The sequence below is a fragment of the Lethenteron reissneri genome, chromosome 30 (genome assembly GCF_015708825.2).
Source record: "Lethenteron reissneri isolate LAM-NWPU_2019-01 chromosome 30, ASM1570882v1, whole genome shotgun sequence".
Classification (NCBI taxonomy): domain Eukaryota; kingdom Metazoa; phylum Chordata; class Hyperoartia; order Petromyzontiformes; family Petromyzontidae; genus Lethenteron; species Lethenteron reissneri.
In genome coordinates, this window is record NC_083808.1 from 4,891,911 (window position 1) to 4,911,297 (window position 19,387).

General features: G+C 45.8%; 1 protein-coding gene across 2 annotated transcripts in view; it reads left to right on the forward strand.

Annotated features, from left to right (window-relative positions):
* Positions 1 to 18,820, forward strand: part of LOC133349436 (monocarboxylate transporter 5-like) — a 30,444-nt gene extending 11,624 nt beyond the window's left edge. Inside the window, exons 6-8 of one of the 2 annotated variants that reach the window (XM_061562866.1) lie at positions 1,309 to 1,520; positions 9,801 to 9,894; positions 15,706 to 16,070. In XM_061562866.1, the coding sequence (XP_061418850.1) occupies positions 1,309 to 1,520; positions 9,801 to 9,894; positions 15,706 to 15,929 (530 nt within the window). In that variant the 3' untranslated portion in view covers positions 15,930 to 16,070. Of the gene's footprint in view, positions 1 to 1,308; positions 1,521 to 9,800; positions 9,895 to 15,705 lie in introns of both variants that reach the window. The other variant, XM_061562867.1, reaches the window with a different exon arrangement.
* Positions 18,821 to 19,387: the final 567 nt, after the last annotated feature.

Sequence of the window (19,387 nt, forward strand, 5' to 3'; positions counted from 1 at the left end):
ACATTTTTAAGCACTCTATATAATAATAATAAAAAAAACATCGGACACAAATGTAGTTTATTCCACAAATGCTTTCTGCATGGCATCGTTGCATGAAGGTTATTTTAGAACAAGCAAGGCAAAATGCAACGCCTCTCACAGTACTAAAAATGTTTTCGATTGAGATAAAATAAAAGAGTTTTGGGAATATCAATAAGTTAAAAATCATCATTTGAGCTGGTCGGATTGCAAATTCAGTGTGTCCTTGAAATACCACGCCAATTCAGGTGTGGTGTGCCCTGGTATAGCCACACTCTTTTTAGTAGTTTTCCCATGAAGACCATAAAGGCCTCGTAGAGCAATCCCAACGTGATTGAACAATGCTGGTACAAATGGGGTGGAGGAGGGTGTACAACACACGTCAGCATTTTACTCGCCAAGTTCTGGCCCAACAAACAAGCTATCAGACATAATTGTGGGTCGCGAAAGCCTACGTGTTACGTTTGTAGCGTTGTTATTATTGCTTTTTAGATCATTGAACATATATAAAGCAACATTGAGGATCAAAAAGACACCGCTGAACCATCTCGAGTCATAACCCCATTCGGCAGCGCACAATCCAACGCTGCGGTAGTTATTGTAAAGCGCATTACTAAACTGGGACTGCATGGTGAACGATGTTGCTGTGCAGCGTGGAGACGCGGATAATAACTCAACCAACAACAATTTATGAGCTTTGGGGGGGGGGGTAATTTCAACAAAAATAATCCATATTTTTAAATCCTTTATATTAAGTTCACTTGCTTGCTTGCGCGCTTACGACCGTGCAAATCTTTCGGTCGTTTTTTAACCCACTTCCTGTGATCCAATCGAGCTGACATTTTGCACACAGACGCGTTGTGCGTGACAATTTATTTTCGTGAAAATTATTTTCCAAAAATTTACACTTTTTAGGAAAAAAAAAGTTATATTTAATTACCAATTGCTTAATGGTGGCAGGCAATCATCTGACCCATAGGTGGCAGCCATCTCAAGCCAGAGGACGAGAGGACTCTAGCCGCCCGTTTCAAAGACCAGTGTGGGCTGGGTTGTGACCCATTGAACACGCATATAAAGGATTTATAGTGAAAAACTTTGTTTTTACGGGTTAATTTTTTTGTTTCAATTTTAAGGGATACCCAGAGAAACGCCCCTTACACGTGAGACACGGCATCCAGCCACTGTATCTCAAGGTAACCCTTCAATACTGTGTCATCTGGACAACAATGCTCACGATGATCTCGGGTGCGATGATCATGGCTGCCCCTCCCTGTGTTCATTTGCATTCAGGAATCACCGAGACGTTGACGCAGTTGGCATCTGGGTGGGTGGCCGATCGCAATTACGTGCCCAAGATTCGCTACCTGACGGTCTACCTGCTGCTGTGTGGCATCACAACGCTGCTCTCCCCCTTAGCCACCACCTTCACGAGCCTGATGGCCTACGCCATCGTGTTTGCCATCTTCTGCGGGGGCTACATGGCCCTCCTCCTGCCTGTGCTGGTAACTGACGTCGTCGGCCTTGAGACTGAATCACCATGAGATGTGCCCCGATCACATTCAGATTTTAGAAACTAAGCAGGGTTGACCCTGGATAGGGCTTGGATGAGCGACCACCAGGCGCGCGCAGGGTTCTTGTTTTTTCTTCTTGGTTCTTTCGGTAAAGTCACGTAGAAGGGAAATAATAAGTCACGTAGAAGGGAAATAATAAAATAAAAAAAATAAAGCATAATAAAAAATATTATATTATATTATTATATTATTTTACTATGTTTTATTTTTATTATTTTATTATTTCCCTTCTACGTGACTTTACCGAAAGAACCAAGAAGATGAATCCCTGTAGTCACGAAAGCTTTAAATCGAAATTTAGGGTTCTTGTTGTTGGGCTGTTGGGGCTCTGTGGTGGGCAACAGAAGGGCAATGCAGCAATATACATTCTTGCGCTGCACTTCCATGCACCCACACCTATGCTCCCCAACTTCAGAAACCCGCGTTGACTAGTGTGGTGAAGTATGGTTAAATAACCCCTACGACCTGCATGGCATCGGGAGGCCCTCAACCAGCAGTGGTTTGACAAAGAGGCTAGAAATATACCAAGCTATATTATAGTTGTCATTAATTCAAGTTTTAAAATAGATCTTCCTCTGAATAAAATTCACGGTTGATATTTTTGATTAATCAGTCTGCATTTGTTAACAATAATTTTAGCAGTATTAGCAAGCTTCGTATCTTAAACCATTTTATGAGCAGGGGGGTAAGATATTGAATTCGATATTTTTTTACAGGTAAGACCCACCAAACTATACAGCTCTTTTTCAGAAGTGACATGTTTTCAACTAGTAAATTCGTTTTTTTTATTTCTGAGAAAACCAGTGCGACCGGGGAATACCCACGGTGGGTGTTCTATCCCGTGCAGAGGCATGAGTTGAAGTCCACATTTTCTGTACCACCTTCTCCTGGCGAGCCAGGGCATAGCAGCTCCTAGATGCCCACGGGAAGGGAGTTTCACAGACATTGCGTTGTCCACAAACCCTCGTCCCCAAAGCCGCCGCAAACTGACACTCGCCACCACTGCTATCGCGAATAAGGTGACGAAAAAAAATATTTTTTTTTACTTCGCAAAAATCTTGTGTTTCCAATTTTAGTGCGTTCAGTCAAGTCTGTCACTGCAGAGATCTCTTGCAGTGACAGCAGTTGCTGAGGTGTGCGTTCATGTCTTGACCCGTAAAGAAAGTATTTGAAAGTTCCATTCGGGCCTTGCTTCAACTTATGGCCTAAAAACCAAGAAAATTGTTATTGAATAATCCAGCACAGCCCCTTTTAACAATTTTGAGTGCAAAAAGTAATTTCATGAATATCAGAACTCACATTTTCAAGGTCCTCCTTTGAAAATAATATTAAATAACAAAACTCTACTCATACTACAGCACTGAACTAGTTAAACACACATGAAGTTGCTTTAATCATTAAAACATGCTTTAAAAAACACTCCTATTCTTAAATTCCTCTATTGACTATCAAATACAAACATCTTGAGAGGCGAGCAAGTGCTAGGGATGCAACTCTCGTACAATCGGGCGCTTTATCAATTACATAATCTCACTTTTTGTAAAGATGAAACGCAAAATGCGCATGCTTGTTTTTTTGCCAAGCTGATTAAATACATTCCTTGAGCAGCCTTGTTAAAATGCACTCCATCCCCTAACCTCGCACACAAGCACCATTCATCGCACGGGATTTACCAGCGAAGGAAATGCTGCCAATTGCCACACTAATCACTCAATCGTGGCTGCACTCTGGAAACCTACGCAGGGTACGTGTGTGTGTTGCACTTCTTTGTCACCGTACGTAGCCAACCGTGCTAATCGAAGGTGCGGGTACGCGTCGATGTATACATGGGGTCAAATCTACCCACGAGATCCACGCGGATCGGAGAGGCCCTCGTCGATTGGTGGAATTGAAACAAGTATAACCCGTAAAAACAAAGTTTTTCACTATAAATCCTTTATATACGTGGCGGCTAGAGTCCTCTCGTCCTCTGGCTTGAGATGGCTGCCACCTATGGGTCAGATGATTGCATTGCACCATTAAGCAATTGGTAATTAAATATAATATTTTTGTCCTAAAAAGTGTAAAATTTAGGAAAAAATTTGTCACGAACATTCATTGTCACGCACAACGAGTCTGTGTGGAAAATGTCAGCTCGATTGGATCACGGGAAGTGGGTTAAAAAACGACCGAAAGATTTGCACGGTCGTAAGCAAGCAAGCAAACTTAATATGAAGGATTTAAAAAACGACCGTACAGGTGCATACTTAATAGCAGTAATGTGTATATAAAAAAAAATCGATATCTTTCACACGACTACAAACAACATGTAACAGGTGCCGGACGCACACATTTTTTCTCGTGTAGTCAATCAGTGGCAGAACATGTACAGAAATAACCTTGCCGAGCACGAGAGAGATTTAATAGCGCAATAGCGGACAGGCGATTAAACACGGTGCAATGGGCCACCGGGCTAGATTGTGTGATATCGACACGGCCCATGACATGATTATTAGCAGATGTGGCGGAATTACGGGAGGGAAAGCGATAAGGGAGCACCAACAAGACACGGCGGCTGACATGTCTATCGGCTGCCCCTGTGCATTTCTTAAAATCGCCTTCTCGGAGTTTGTGAACGCTGTGGGCCAATTGGCAATTGTGAGCACCACTTTGAAGATACAACACTGAGGCCCAAAAGTGCTGAGTGTCAACACCACAATTTAGCATGGTGAGTTTACTATGGGTACTCTGGTTTCTTAATAATAATAATAAACCCAGCGTTATAAAGCTTTTCAAATCGATCCCACATTGACAGAGCCTGGTTAGTACCTGTATGGGTACCCTGCAGGGCTTGTCGTCCAGATGTTGCAGGCATAGGCATTGGGGCGCCACGGTGGCTAGGAGATGTTAACTCTCTCGCCTGGCGTGCAGGAGGTCGTGGGTTCGATGCCGACCCTGACGCCTGCTGTGTATTTGGAGTTTGCGTGTCCCTCTCCCTGTGGTGGTGTGAATATTTCTCCGGGTCCTCCTGCCCCCCCCTCCCCCCCCCCACCACATTCAGAATCAACGTGCACTTAGAGTATTTGACTGCTATAAATTTCCACGTGATAAGCCACTTCCTCGAGCTATCATTTGTGATATCTAGGCTGCTTCTGAAAAAATAGCTATATAACTTAGAGGGTCTTACTTGGTAATGTAAAAAAAGTGTTTTAATAGTTTAGTTTAGGTCTGCGAGGAGACCAGGAGGTGGGCTTTTATCTATGTGGGTACTCTGATTTCCTCCAGGAGTGATAAACCCCCGTTATCGGAAGTGGTCACATATTCCAATGACCCAATTGGCGCGGAGAGTTGCGAGTCACTGAGGCTTTCCTGGATAGACAATGTGTCGTCATCATTTTCACAATAACGATTTTTATTTGTTACAAGCGTCACTGAGAATCAAACGAGAGACAGACAACTCAGTGGCAACGTGGTGCGCGACCTTTCAGCAGGTGGCGTACGTTGCCCAGTCTCACATTCCCCAAGTGGTTGTGGAGGGTTAACACGCGTGGTTTTCATATTCTTAGGTTTTTTCGGTAAAGTCACGTAGGTAAAAAATTCAAATTCAAATTAATAAAAGTAAAATGAAAAAATAAAATAAAAATCACGACGTTTCGGAGGCAACACAAGCTTCCGTCTTCAGGTGGAACCGTCACAGCACGTAAATGAGAATGTCTCATTTACTTGATACAGCAAGCGTGCTGTGACGGTTCCACCTGAAGACGGAAGCTTGTGCTGCCTCCGAAACGTCGTGATTTTTATTTTATTTTTATTTTATTTAACTTTTATTAATTTTAATTTTTTACCTACGTGACTTTACCGAAAAAACCTAAGAATATGAATCCTTGCAGTCACGAAAGCTTCAAATCTAGAACGCGTGGTATTGTTTATCATTATTACCCGAGTCTCATGACTCAGTGGGTCACGCCAAATGTTCGCAGTAGGGAGCGATGATTGCCATGCACGATATACACCAGCGGAGTAATTACCTTGAATGCAGCGTAGTATGGTCAGCCTGTGAGGGATGCCTATTCTTCTCGTTGATTGTTCCTTATTAAATTAATTGAACGTGAATTGTGTTACGCATAGCGACTGTCAGCATGAGAGAGAATGTGTATCCCTGTCTCACGATGTGCCATGTCCGATCGCAGAGACGTTGGCGACTGCGGCCTTCTTCCGTTTCGCTCTGTCCGTGAAATTGACTCAAGAAATCCTTCTGAAGGAGACATTATTTTTGTTGTCGCTGTTTTGTAGAACCCAGCTGAAGCGCGCCTCCGTGACAGCCTTCGGCGCAGAGAGTTCCACAATCCTGGGGGGTGGGGGGGGGCACAGAAGCGAAGGGCCCAGAAATCGCCCACAGACTTCACCGACCTTAAAGAGGAGGCTCTTGTTGAAACGTAAAGTTATACGCAAGGAGAGGGCTTATCTTCTTGGTTCTTTCGGTAAAGTCACGTAGAAGGGAAATAATACAATAATAAAAATAAAACATAATAAAATACAATTCTCACGACGTTTCGGCCACACCGATGGCTGCTTGCGTTGTGGCCGAAACGTCGTGAGAATTGTATTTTATTATGTTTTCTTTTTATTATTTTATTATTTCCCTTCTACGTGACTTTACCGAAAGAACCAAGAAGATGAATCCCTGCTGATGACATTTGCCATCATAAGCAAGAATAGAATGTGCCAAGCGAGGGATAATTATCCAGTGTACTCTACTGTATATTACTTGACGTCACACACGCGTATGAAGCATGGACACTGACCGAGCAAAAGAAACAAACATTCTCGAACAACAACAAAAATACAAGCCAACAAAAAAAGACCCATTCTTGTAATTATGCTGAGACGAAAAGAGGGAACACACGGATCAGATAACAAACACGAGCTGGAGACGTCATTTTGACTTAAAGGAATTGGTTTTGAGCTGGACACTAAGCTCGAATGGTTGATGTCCAGTGGTCGAGACGCGCGGCGGAGTGGCAGCCGAAGGAGGGAAACGGGCCCGAGATTGCATCAGTAAACGACACGCAGAGCAATGAGATCCAACTGGCGTGCAAGGAGCTTTAATTTTTTCTAAATGTAAACTATTTTAATGTTACCAGGTAACGCCCACTAAGCTCCGTAGCTCTTTTTCAGAAACGGCCTGGCCACCCTTGATAGCTCAACGAAGTGGCGTATCACGTGGGGAAACTTATAGCCGCCAAATACTCTAAACGCGTGGTGATTCTAAATGTGAAGGGAAAAATCATCGAACCCGGAGAACAAAAATCCACACGTGACCACGGTGGAGAACACGCAAACTCCAAACATACAGGCATCAGGGTGGGGATCGAACCAACGACCTCCTGCATACCAGGCGAGGTAATGAACATCTCTCCACCGCGAAGTGCCGTCGACGGTTTTGGGGTGGCCTTTATCCAGCAGTGGATAAGAACATGATTAATGACAATGCTTATTACTCCTGCTGAACCAAAGTTATCTTCACTTAACCGAATAGATTTTTCCCTTGTAATAAAAAAAAGCAATTGTTGAATACAGGACGAAATATCAACATCTAATGTAGGAACGAGAAGCTCTGCTCGCGGGGGAAGAACATTGCTTCCAGATGCTGGCTCCGTCGAGTGGGTCACCATGGGTTCATTTCCCAGTCGGGTCCCGCTGGTTGTGTGTTTGCCCGCGAGCTTCAGTTCGATTCACTCTGCGCGAGCACAGACACGAAGAAGCCCGTGGCCACGATGACCCCCCCCCCCCCCCGAGCACGGCCGTGCCCCTCTCTCCCAGTCGCCCACATGACACGGATGCCAGGGGGCCTGGAAGGGCAGCCAACCGAAGGAAGGCAGAAGGGATCATGGTGATCGCGTGCGCGTGTGTTTTCACTTGCTACGTGGGGAGCGGTGGTGTCGCGGTTAGCGCGCTGCGCTACGAACCCGGCGACCCGGGTTCGATTTCCGTTCACGGCCAACACCAGTGTGACGATTATTTGAACCGGTCCTGGGCCTCCCCTAGGTCGACTCGGCCTCAAATGAGTACCTGGTGCGGTGTGTAAACATCGCCACCGGGGAGACAAAGGCGGCCGTGCTTGGTGTTGGCCACCCACACCCATCGTGTGCCGTGCCGGCCTTCATAGGTGCTACTCGCTAACAGCACTTGCCCCAACAGTTTATTAATGCTATTCGGGGGATCTTTGTGTGTGTGTGTCATGTATTTGCATGTGCTCTGTGTGTTCGCGTGGACTCGCATGTGCTGTCCATACGTTGACGAGTGCGCGTGCGATGCGACCGCATTGCGTGCGACTTGGACGTGAGCGCAGGGCGAGCGATGGGGCTTGTTCCAACCAAGACTGCGTTACGCAGTGCTTGCTAGAAAGTGCCGCTGCTGCTTTTGGTGAATATTCGCGCCCCCCTAGTGGAAACAAGCGGCGGCGTCCCAAGGAGACGATAGAACAACGGAGTGCAGGCCACGTACCGTGTCAAGCCTTCGCGGTTTAGACCGTATTCTTGTACTGGGAAATTGAGTTTTCAGGTCCGTACGGCGTATAGCCGTTTCAATACGGGCAACACATGCTTTTGTTTATTTCTTTGTGTTTCTCCCTTGTGATGGGACTTGGTAGGATGAACGTTGAGATTTATAAGGGCACGGGGTGACCAATAAGGTCTGAATGGGTAGGTAATAAGGTAGGGCAATGATAAGGGGTTGACAGGTATGGATGGAACAACCGTGTTAAGAAATAACTCTCCTCGTTTTTAAGCGACCTCAAACGAGCGGGCAACTCCAACGAGGACTTTAAGAGAACTAACTCGGCTTATTCAAACCAATGTATGTACGTTCTCAAGTGCGTTCAGCATCGTTACCGTTTTCCAAAGTGTCATTTGCTTCTCGAAAGCGGCCGCGAGTGGCAACGCTTGCTGTGATTTTCTTGTTTTTTTACAACACGTGTCCCGATAATCAGAACTATCAAACAATAATGAAGCAATGTCTCGCGTAGTTTATTTAGTAACTTAAATGGCAGCGTTCGACAAAGTGTACAGGAGTAGTAAATATTTGATTTAGAGGACGTGGAAACGTCGTGATTTTATTGTTTTTATTTTTATTAATTTTTATTTCATTTTTTACCAACGTGACTTTACCGAAAGAACTAAGATTATGGAAACGTTGTCATATCGAATTTGCATTATTTAGTTTTTTGTTACTAAATTCCCCAACATGGCACTTAATGGGATATTCATCTCGTTGGTGATTTAAAAAGTGCTCCACTAAAGTTCGACAGATTATTTGGTGATACTGCATTGGCGGTGGTGCACAAGCACAAACAACAACAACTCAACAATCTGAAAAATATGAAATAGGCGACATTTCGAGAAAAATTGGCCTTTTCCCGGCATATCACTGATTATATATATTTTCCCTACTAATGCCACGGTGTTGTTGACCAATGTGTCGTGTTTGTTTTTTTACTCAGCTCATGGTTAAAGATTTGGTTACAATAATACAAGAGAGGCGGCTTTGTGGGCAACGATGGTTGAAGAGAGGCCCTCATCGAGATGAGAAGAATGTGCGTTGATAATCTACAGAATCAGAATCCGTATTGAGACTGTAGGAATCCAATGAGCTATAAAGTTCTGTTATCACAGATGTCCAGTGGGAGCGGGTCAGAACGTTGTAACAACAAACAGCACAAACACACGATATGAGTGCAAAGTACAAGAAATGGAGACAAATCGCTTTAAACTAAAATATGCTAATAAAACGAAACTATTTCTTATCTTACCAGGTGAAGCCCACTGAGCTATTGGCTTCTTTTTCAGCTGTGACCTGGCCACAAATGATAGCTCAACGAAGTGGATTTTCACGTGGAAATTTATAGCAGCAAAATCATCCATAATACAGGTCTTTTGGGTTAGATCGCGTAAATATATAAATGTGTCGTGAAACCCGCTAATGTGCCGTTAAACCCGCAGAATCATCTAAATAATTTAAAGGACATGCTTCTAGATCACTGCATATGTGGCAGGTCACGAGCAAGAAGAACAATACCCTTATTGGAACAAACAAACTGATCACTGGAATCCCAGCACAATGAGCAAACAGGTTTGGGGATGCCTCAATCCCGCCGGCGGTTAAAGAATGATTGACGATGATGATGATGATGACGGTGATCGAGGGTGCGTGCGTCCGTGTCTCCTCCGCCAGGTGGACCTGCTGGGCGTGCAGAGGGTTCGCAGCGCCTTCGGCCTCTCGATGTTCTTCGTGGGCTTTGGCTGCCTCATGGGTCCCCCCACTGCAGGTACCAGACCGAACATCGCAGCCACCCTCGCTAGAGGGATCTGGGACCGACGCAATAAACAAAGGGGAAAAAAAATTGTAATCGTGGCAAAAGACCGCTGGGTGAAACCACTAAGTGTTTGATATTCTCCTTTCAGGAAGAGAGCAAGAGATTACAAGCTTTTATTATTGTATGTTGCACTTATTTCGCAATATAACAATAGGGGTTTATCCTTTCTGGCAATAAAACAGTTGTGGTAAGATATTAAAACACCAAACAGAATCCTGTTTCAATTCATCTTGTCTGCATTAACCACACGTACTTGTGGTGAACATGCTAACAAAAAATGCTGATAATTATAGATATGCACCGTGTTTGAAACTGATTCGTCCACACCAGAGACAGCTTTCTTTTATTTCGCACCGTCGGTAGCCAACTGTGCTGAATCGGAGTTTATAAAATGTATGAATGATGAATCTAGAGCCCTTTTGTCAGTCCAAAACTGCGGCACTTCTCAACATGTGTTCATCCCACGACACTCACTGCTTCCGAGCTCGCTCGCTCTTCGCGGCACACGCCGAACCAAAACCTCACTGTGGGCCCAGCTGGGTGGGTGGGGGGAATGCGTTGCGACTGAGAGAGAATTCTCAGTGCCTCGCCTACCGCACACGTGGGCTGGGGGTGGGGGCTGACGGCCGGCTGTCGTGCCGCGCCACGACCAATGGGAGCCTGGGTGCGGCGCTCGGATCGGCCACTGAACGGCACGGAGGAGAGTTCGTCTGCTCTCGCTTGCGAACGGTGACGGTCACCGCATCGCGGTGCTTTCAGGTGACCTTCTGCGGCCGTCTGGAACGCTCTTCCTTCCGATATTAGGAAGCCCCCCCCTGGAGCTGTGCACTTTTAAATCATCATCTAGATTGACAACTCAGTTTCTTTATAACTGTTTTTGGTATTTAGTTTGTTATCTTTCCCCCCGCACCGCCGATTAGCACGGTTGGTTACGTACGGTGCAAAATTAGCTCAACATACACACATGCAGTAACCCTCTTTCTTTTCCTATAATTTCGAGAATACCACGGCACATCTGGGACTTCGCTGATGTACACTAGTTGCGAAGCTCTGCGCTATGGGATAAGATGATGGCACCCTCCGTTTTTGTCAGTCACTGGGGTTTGTGTGACCATACTTCATCATGCTGGTCAGTGCCGATTGGTGTGAAGGGGGAGGCCACAGGATCGGTTCAGGTATCAGAATATTTATGAATACCGGAGGAATCCGATGAGCTATGAAGCTCGTTTTCACACATGTCCAGTGTTTTACGGATCCTGTTGCGATGCCCATACGATAGAATAAGATAGCCACAGCACATGATGACATTTTATAAATACTCTATGTCAGTGTTCTTCACTAATTTTCAGAGGAGGCCACTTTCGCCGATAAGACATCATCAGTGTGAGGTGCCACCACACATTTGACACCATTGGGGGTTTGATGGCAGCACGATGATGGTGTGGAGTGTTGCTACGTGTTGTCTATTGTCGCGGGCGGCACATTAGGGGCCGCACCAAAGGCCACGAGGGGGCCACCAGTGGCCCGAGGGCCTTGCGATGAAGAACACTGCCCTACATGTACAAGGTCAAGAGGTCATCACAACCAGTGCCGTTGATGTCACCTCGCCGACGCTTCCTTCCTTCTGCCAGATCTCTAAGCGTTTGCATAGTTAACACCTAACCGCCAAAGTCTGCTCTTACAGATCAACACATTCGGATTGAAGTATTATGGATTCTTAGCAATATATTACAATGCGTGTACGTTGTAATGCGCACAGTGTTTCAAATGCTGAGCGCTATAGCTGAGAATATTTATTTTATTTCGTGAGCTGGTCGGCAGGCATGCTCCGATACAGCGGATGAACTGCTCTTGACAAGAACAAAATTGCCCCTTCATTCGATGACAGCGACAGCAGAGTGAAGGTAAAACTTACGACACACATTTCATAAGGCTCCTGAAGACGAAAGTATCCAATGATTAGAGGGAACGCAGAGTCAAACGCCAGGCGCAGCCTCTGCACATTGATTGGCAGTGTTATGCAACAGCAGCAGCACTGTCGTAGAGGTGAACGAACGCGTGATTGACGGCTCTTATTTCCCCAGCCACGCCGGTTCACTGCTTGATGAGTCTGTTCGAGCGTCAGAGCAGACGCCTGTTCCACCCGACATAAAGTAGCGGTCATCGCCCACCGTGAATAACCGAGATGAACTTCGTGGCTGTCAGCGTCAACTCCATGGCCTGCAGCCGGGTAAAACAACGATCGGAGATCTTGAGCTTAAAAGTTGCAATGGGACAGGCAACGCCGCAACGCAGTGGCATGTCGGGCGGCGTTTCGGCATGGGCTCTCGGTGCAACAGATTAAATTTACCCCCTCCCCCCCCCTGTTAAATCCCCCCCCTACTCTCTGTAAGCCCCCGGCGCCGGGACCTTTCCAGCTTGTGGGCCCCGGTGCAGTTTCCCCACCTGCACACTCGATAGCCACGTCACTGGCCCCGTGTGTCCGTGAGTGAGTGACGTCACACGGCACCGCTGATGCGACGTCACAAAGGCGGTCGGGCGCTGTGCTGGCCAGCCACCCTCCTCGTGCACCGTGGCGGCCTTCATAGGTGCTCCTCGCGAACAGCACTTGCTCCAACGTTCTGTTAAGGCTATACGGGGGATCTTTGTCTTTGTTTTTTTTTAGTGCGTCAGCGATGTCACACGACACCGCTGATGCGACGTCACCTGTGCAGCAGGCGTATCACCTTGGCCCGTTTGGCCCACATCTGTTTTGACATTCACGTCTTACAGACGTTTGCCAAAGACCGAATCGCCGTGAATGTGCCCAAAATTTGTCGGATCTCAGAAGCTATGCGTGCTCGAGTCTGGTTCGTACTGGATGGGAGACTGCCTGGGAATAATGGGCGTTGTATAGGCTCGGGCTGAAAAGTGGCAACGGTATAACAAATAATCATGATTTATAAAGCGCCCTTAAACAATCGTTCTCAGGGCGCTACGGATGGAAAGGCGGAAATCGTTAAACATCGGCCGAGGAAAGCAGAGGTGGAGCAGTACGTTTGAAAATAACTAAAGAGCAAAAGCCATTTTTAAACAGATTCGTTTTTTAGTCGAGATTTGTAGATTTCAGTTGTCTCGGAAGTCCTGACCTCGAACTTCAACGAGTGCCAGAGTTGAATACTCGACAATGGATTTGTGAATCCATCTGCGCAGGGATTTCAGTATTAGCCCCTCATATACGAGGTGGGGTTTCTCCGAGTACTGCACGACGGTTTTAATTTCACGTCAAATGCCCATTGACGGAATTTAGCAAAACATATTCACCGCAGGGCCCTCCCGCCAAAGAGGCTTGAGACTTGGTGGAATTGTCCTGGGTAAAACGCACGGACGGCTATTACTACAACAAATGATTTATTTTCACCACCCTTGGCAAATGTAGTAGGCCACTGCTCTCTGCGATCATTCACTGCCAGCATTTCAGATATTCACCGGACTACTCCCTGAAGCCATCTTCCTTGGCTCACCCACCAACCTCGACACGAACAGAGGAACGTTGCTGATCAACTCGGAGCCCTCAAGCCTTCTGCGCGGGGAACACGGAGACGTCTGCTTTACTCTCCGCAACTTCCCTGTGTCCAGCCACCTCTCGTCCCTATGGTCATCACCATCATCAGCCGTGGTCAATCCACCACTGGATGACAGCCTCCCCACGCGGTCGCCACTACACGTTGGGCCCGCAATGCCACAATCCACTCTTGTTCGTGCACTTGAGCCGATGTCATCACTCTCCATCTCCACCGTGGATGGTGTAGCGATGAGTGGTCGTCCTCTCGGGGTTTGTTTAACCTTAGACAGTGGCGCTGCGGATGATCTCATATTACTTCGGCGCGCAGTTTACGGGTTTTTATTTTTTTGGTCCTCAAACCGGCAAACTTTGTTGTGGCTGAGGCCACAAGCATCGCGTCTCGCAAGGCACCGCTGTGCACTGTCTTCGCACGCCCACTGAAAAACCATTCGCCCGAACCCAAAACACGAGCCGACGTACAGTGTGAACCTTCAAACATGATACGCCTTGAGGACGAATTGGGCTAGAGAATTAACGGCTGTGCCCGGAGGCCGGGCCCAATGTATGCAGGGGAGCAAATATAACATTTTTCCAGGGCCCAAAACTTTCACAAGATCTCCCATGTAAAAACTAAAAAATTTAAAATATATTTGAGATATTTTGTAATATATTAAAATTATATATATATGTGTGTCTCTGTCTCTGTGTGAGTCTCTCTCTGCTTGTGTGTCTGTCTGTGTGTCTCCGTGTCTATGTTTTGTCTCTCCCTCAAATTTAGCAATCTTTGTAAGAACGTAATCAACCAGGTGGGGTGTTGACTGTTGTGTTGGCCGACTCTCTGTGTTGTATTGCATTGTATTTCCAAGTTTACTATGTTTGTTTTCTCATTCATTTCTACTTGATGATGGTTGCTTGTGTTGCAATCGAAACGTCGTATTCTATTATTTAATTTATTTCTACGTGACTTTACCAAATGAACCAAATAGTATATATACATATTTTAATATATACACATGATTTTAAAGAATATATTTAGATTTGTTTTAAAGGAAAGTAGTGATATCTGATCATATTATAATTTTAATAAAAACAATAGGCCTGCAGTGTGTACCGGTAGCAACCGTTTGGGACTTTGTGTGCGCGCGTCTGCAATAGTGGTGCTAGCCCACCTGGGGGGGCTGCTGAGCAGTAAATATTTTTGGCGGAACCCCCCTTTCAACGTATACAATCCCCGTGAGATGACATAAGGGTGAGTAACAAGAGGTAATGATGTAGTGAGATAAAAGAAATATAGTCAAACACAGAGATGTGGTGAGATGAGAGAAGAGAGATGCAAACAACATAGGGATGTTCGTCAGTTTAACACTTGGGCTTTCGCAACCAAATCTGGCTGTCGCCTGATGATGCGAGTTGTAATTACTAGAGAAACGCCATACTCAGACTGTAAATGTTGTGGATTTGCTCTCCAACACAACGTTGTGCTGAACTAGTAACGAATTGGCACGTTCTGTTTACGTGACAAACCTTACTAATTGGCTGTGTCGGGCGGTGGCGGATTTAACGACACATTTATATATTGACGCGATCTCACCTAAAAAACCTCTATTATGGAACATAAAGATGAGATTTTTTTTATTACACGTCATTCCGCTTGTTGTGTTTATGGACTTGAGCTGATATTTTACGCGGCCTATTTTGTCTTGAATTCTATGCCACTGGAATTTCTTGGGGGCTCTGAACTTTTGCTCACTTCGTTTATGGCTAAATCCACCACTCGCCACCGTGTGCCTGGACGTGCCACGGTAGGACAGCGATGAGCGCACTGCGCTACGAACCCCAGTTCGATTCTCACTCACGGCCAACACCGGTGACGATTATCTGAACCGGTCCCAGTCCTGGGCCTCCCCTAGTTCGACTCAGCCACAAATTAGTAACTCGTGCCATGTATAAACATCGCCACTGGGGAGAAAAAGGCAGCCGGGCGTGATGCTGGCCACCACCCCATCGTCTGCCGTGCCGGCCTTCATAGGTGTTCGCTAAAAGCACTTGTCCCAACAGTCTGTTCGGGCTATACGAGGGGGGGGGGGTCTTTGTCTTTGGGTAGGTGGGGCCCGAGAAGGGGGCAGGGGTCATCTCTGCTCCGGCTGTTCCAGGAGCCAAGATACCAAAATCCATCTGTGGCCCTCTCGTGACTCTGCCCTCTCCCCGCCGTGGTGCAGGCTGGCTGTACGACATCACGCACACGTACGACTCGTCCTTCTTCCTGGCGGGCACGTGCTACCTGATCGCGGCCGTGCCCCTGCTCCTGGAGCCGCTGGCTCAGGCTCGCGCCCGGCACCAGGACACCGCGAGGCCCCTGGGGACCGGCTCACCGGTTCCCGGCCTCAACGGGGAGTGGCTGGGCCCTCTGCCCGGATCCGGTCCCCTGACCTCACGTGGATGAAAATGCAACCCCGAGGAATCGCAGGGGATGTTCAGAAACATAGACCCCCCCCCCCTACCACCCCCCCCCATCCATCCTGGGAAATATACTCAACGTCACCCACAATGCTTCACAACACGGCAACATGAGTTTGTATGCAATATCGTAGTTTTTGTTTATTTTTATTATCACACGCTTTTATTTAACTCACTCTGTCTGTTGTCGTATCCTCAAAGCTTGTAACTACATTTTTACCCACTTCCCAATGTGGTATCGACTGAAAACTTGGTATACGTATGTCATACTGATGACAATACGATATTTTATCATTAAAAATAAAAAAACATATATTTTAAAACATTCTTTTACACGCTTTTTATTAACTCACTCTGTCTGTTGTTGTCGTATCCTCAAATCTTGTAACGCAATTTTAACCCACTTTCCAATGTCGTATCGACTGCAAACTAGGTATACGTATGTCATACTGATGACAATACGATATTCTATCATTAAAAATAAAAATAAACATTTTTAAACAATCTTTTTTATATGTTATGTTTCGGCTTTGGTCTAATTGTCGACGCTCAACTGACGTTGGCTGTAAATCACCACGGGGCCACTTCCTGGAGTCGTGGAGTTCTGCCATTACTCGTACGGTACATTTCATTAAAGCGTGTTTTAACAAAAAGTCTTTTTTAAATATCACTTATTTTATTTTGTTACAGATTCCCATAGTTTAGATTGAGTGCTCTTGCCGATGGCATCCAGTAAGCGAGCAGCCATTTGTTTAGAAAGCCTGACTCTGCTGATGAGACCCAAAAGGTGTTCGGAACCGGTTTGGAGAGTTTGCTTGCTTGAATAAATGCTGCCGGTTAATGTTGATCTGGAAAGCCAATAGACCGATGTGACTAAACTCTCACTTTTTATGTCGAGACACAAAAGGAGTCATGGTTGGATTTGCTTTTACTCCATTTACCTGCATGACATGGCAGGATTGTGACAAATGCCAATGACATAGTCACTTTAAGATGTTTTCTTGTTCATGTTTTTTTGTTTGTTGCGGTTGCACCCGATTCAAGAGCCGAATGGCTCCCAGGGCTATACCTAATAAATGAACTTTGAACTTTGGCTTGGGGAGGCACTCATCCAGCAGTGGATTGATGATGGCTTATGGTGACCATTAAGCAAAGCTCGATATGCATAATGAAGCCGGCTTGTACACGAACCACATTCTCTGTATTATAAGACACTCCGGAAAGTAACATGCATCTACTTGTGCCCAGGTTGAATCTAGTTTTACAAATCTGGTCACACACACACAAATAAACTGGATTATAAGACGCACGTCAGCGTTTTGCTTTAAACTACAGGGGCAGACGATGTGTCTTATAATCTAGAAGATATGGTCCATATATAGTCCTTTAGTCGGTCCACTGCTGGATGAGGGTTGCGCTCATTGTCGGGATTATTTGATCATACTTCACCACGCTGGTCAGTGTGGGTAGATTAAGGCACCTCCGATTAGCACCGTTAGCTTTGCATGGTCCGAAAGAAGTTCAACATTTATATAAGAGAGCATAGTAGTAGTTGGAGCACGGTACAATGCAACAATGTATGTTGCCGTACTCTCCTCTGCCGACAACGTAGCCCCGCAGCAGCCTATAGCACCTGTGTTACACGTGGTGGTGATGGTGGTGGCCCATCATCCAACCATGATCCGGCTTCCACCGCTGCATAGCTTCTGTGATCCGGTGGGATCAGGCGCATTCGTTTTAGACAGCTACGTATGAAGCGGATGAACGCGTTCAAACAAAAACAAACTTACAAAAATCATGATCGCAATGCATGACAATTATAGAGGAGTGTCCTGTTAAAACTTGATAACCCACACTTTTTGGTTCTTTCGGTAAAGTCGCGTAGGTATAAAATTAAAATAAATCACGACGTTTCGGGCGCAACACAAGCGTCCGTCATCAGGTGTGTTGAGCCCGAAACGTCGTGATTTATTTTATTTTATACCTACGTGACTTTACCGAAAGAACCAAAGAGTGTGGATTCCTGCAGTCACGAAAGCTTCAAATTAAGATTGATAACCCACACAGAAAGACTGCATTACAACAACAAACAACCGCATTGATACGCTGCGTCAATTGTCGTGGTTGTGCTGCATAGCAGGCCTGGCGTTTCGTCAGCTTGTGTATCTTGTTCAGCGTGATGCCGTGAACTTAGAGTGAACTCAACCCAAGCGTGTATCTTGTTCAGCGTGATGCCGTGGATTTACACTGAACGAACTCAATCCAAGTGTGTGTGTTGTTCAGCGTGATGCCGTGAACTTACGCGGAGCGAATTCAATTACATCTCTCAAAAAAAGCTCTCGGCATGTGCAGCGAAACGTCGGACATCGTGCTTGAACAACACACGGCACGATGCGAATCCACTTACGATATTTTTTTTTATATCGGATCATCTCCCCTTAGGTGGTCACAATGAAGGCAATTCATTTTCAAGGATACCCTTCAATCAGAGGGCAATATTTCCTGGGTATTTACAAATTCCACGACTTCAATTGTCATTTTCACAAAGGGCGAATTGAAAAATATGGACTAATAAGGATGAAAAAAAAGTATGTATTGTTCAGCCAACGTGTTCATGATCATTCATTGTTCATCGCCTTGTATTTTTCTTCTGTTAAACGGTCAAAACACAGCGCAGAATGTCGATTTCCAGCTACCACAAGGTGGCTCTGTAACCCAGATTAGCAGTTGTGACCGATACAAAAAAAATAAAGAGTTAGTTCTGGAAGAAAAACTCATCTACGCGACACACATTTTATACGCGGTATTATTTTTTATCAATAAAATATGTGTTATCGTTTAAACAATTTAAAATAAAACCATCTATTATAACCATGTCTTCGAGAGTGGGTCATAATTGCAAGAAACAGCTGTCCTGTTTTAAAGGCCCTCCTGAGGGTTTTCCCTCTGTTAGGAATGTACAGAGCTGGGCAGGACATGTCACTTGAAGGCGTAATGGCAGATGGTCAAGAATAATGACGGAGCGCCAAATCATGGAATTGAGCGTTTCCAAGAGGCACCCAGTAAGGTTGATAGAGCGATAAAATAAAATCGTATGCAGGTGCTGGGTGGATCACCATCACGTCGTCCGATCGTGAGAGATGACTAAGTCTTGGGGAGGTCTTCATCCAGCGGTGGTTTGAACCACGGCCGTTGCTAATGAATATGTCAGTCAATTATCGCGCGATGCGGTACAAACTGTGTCCCAAAACACAAGTACCACTCGCTCATGGAAGCAGCAGCTCCAACTCACGCCCTGCACTCTGCATGGGGACACTGCGCTTCAATTAGCACCGTTGGCTATGTACGGCGCGAAAGAAGTCAACAACATTCACACTGCGTTTCTTAACGCCATTTTAGCACAGACGTTTTCCCGCACCTCTGATTAGCATGGTTGGCTACGTA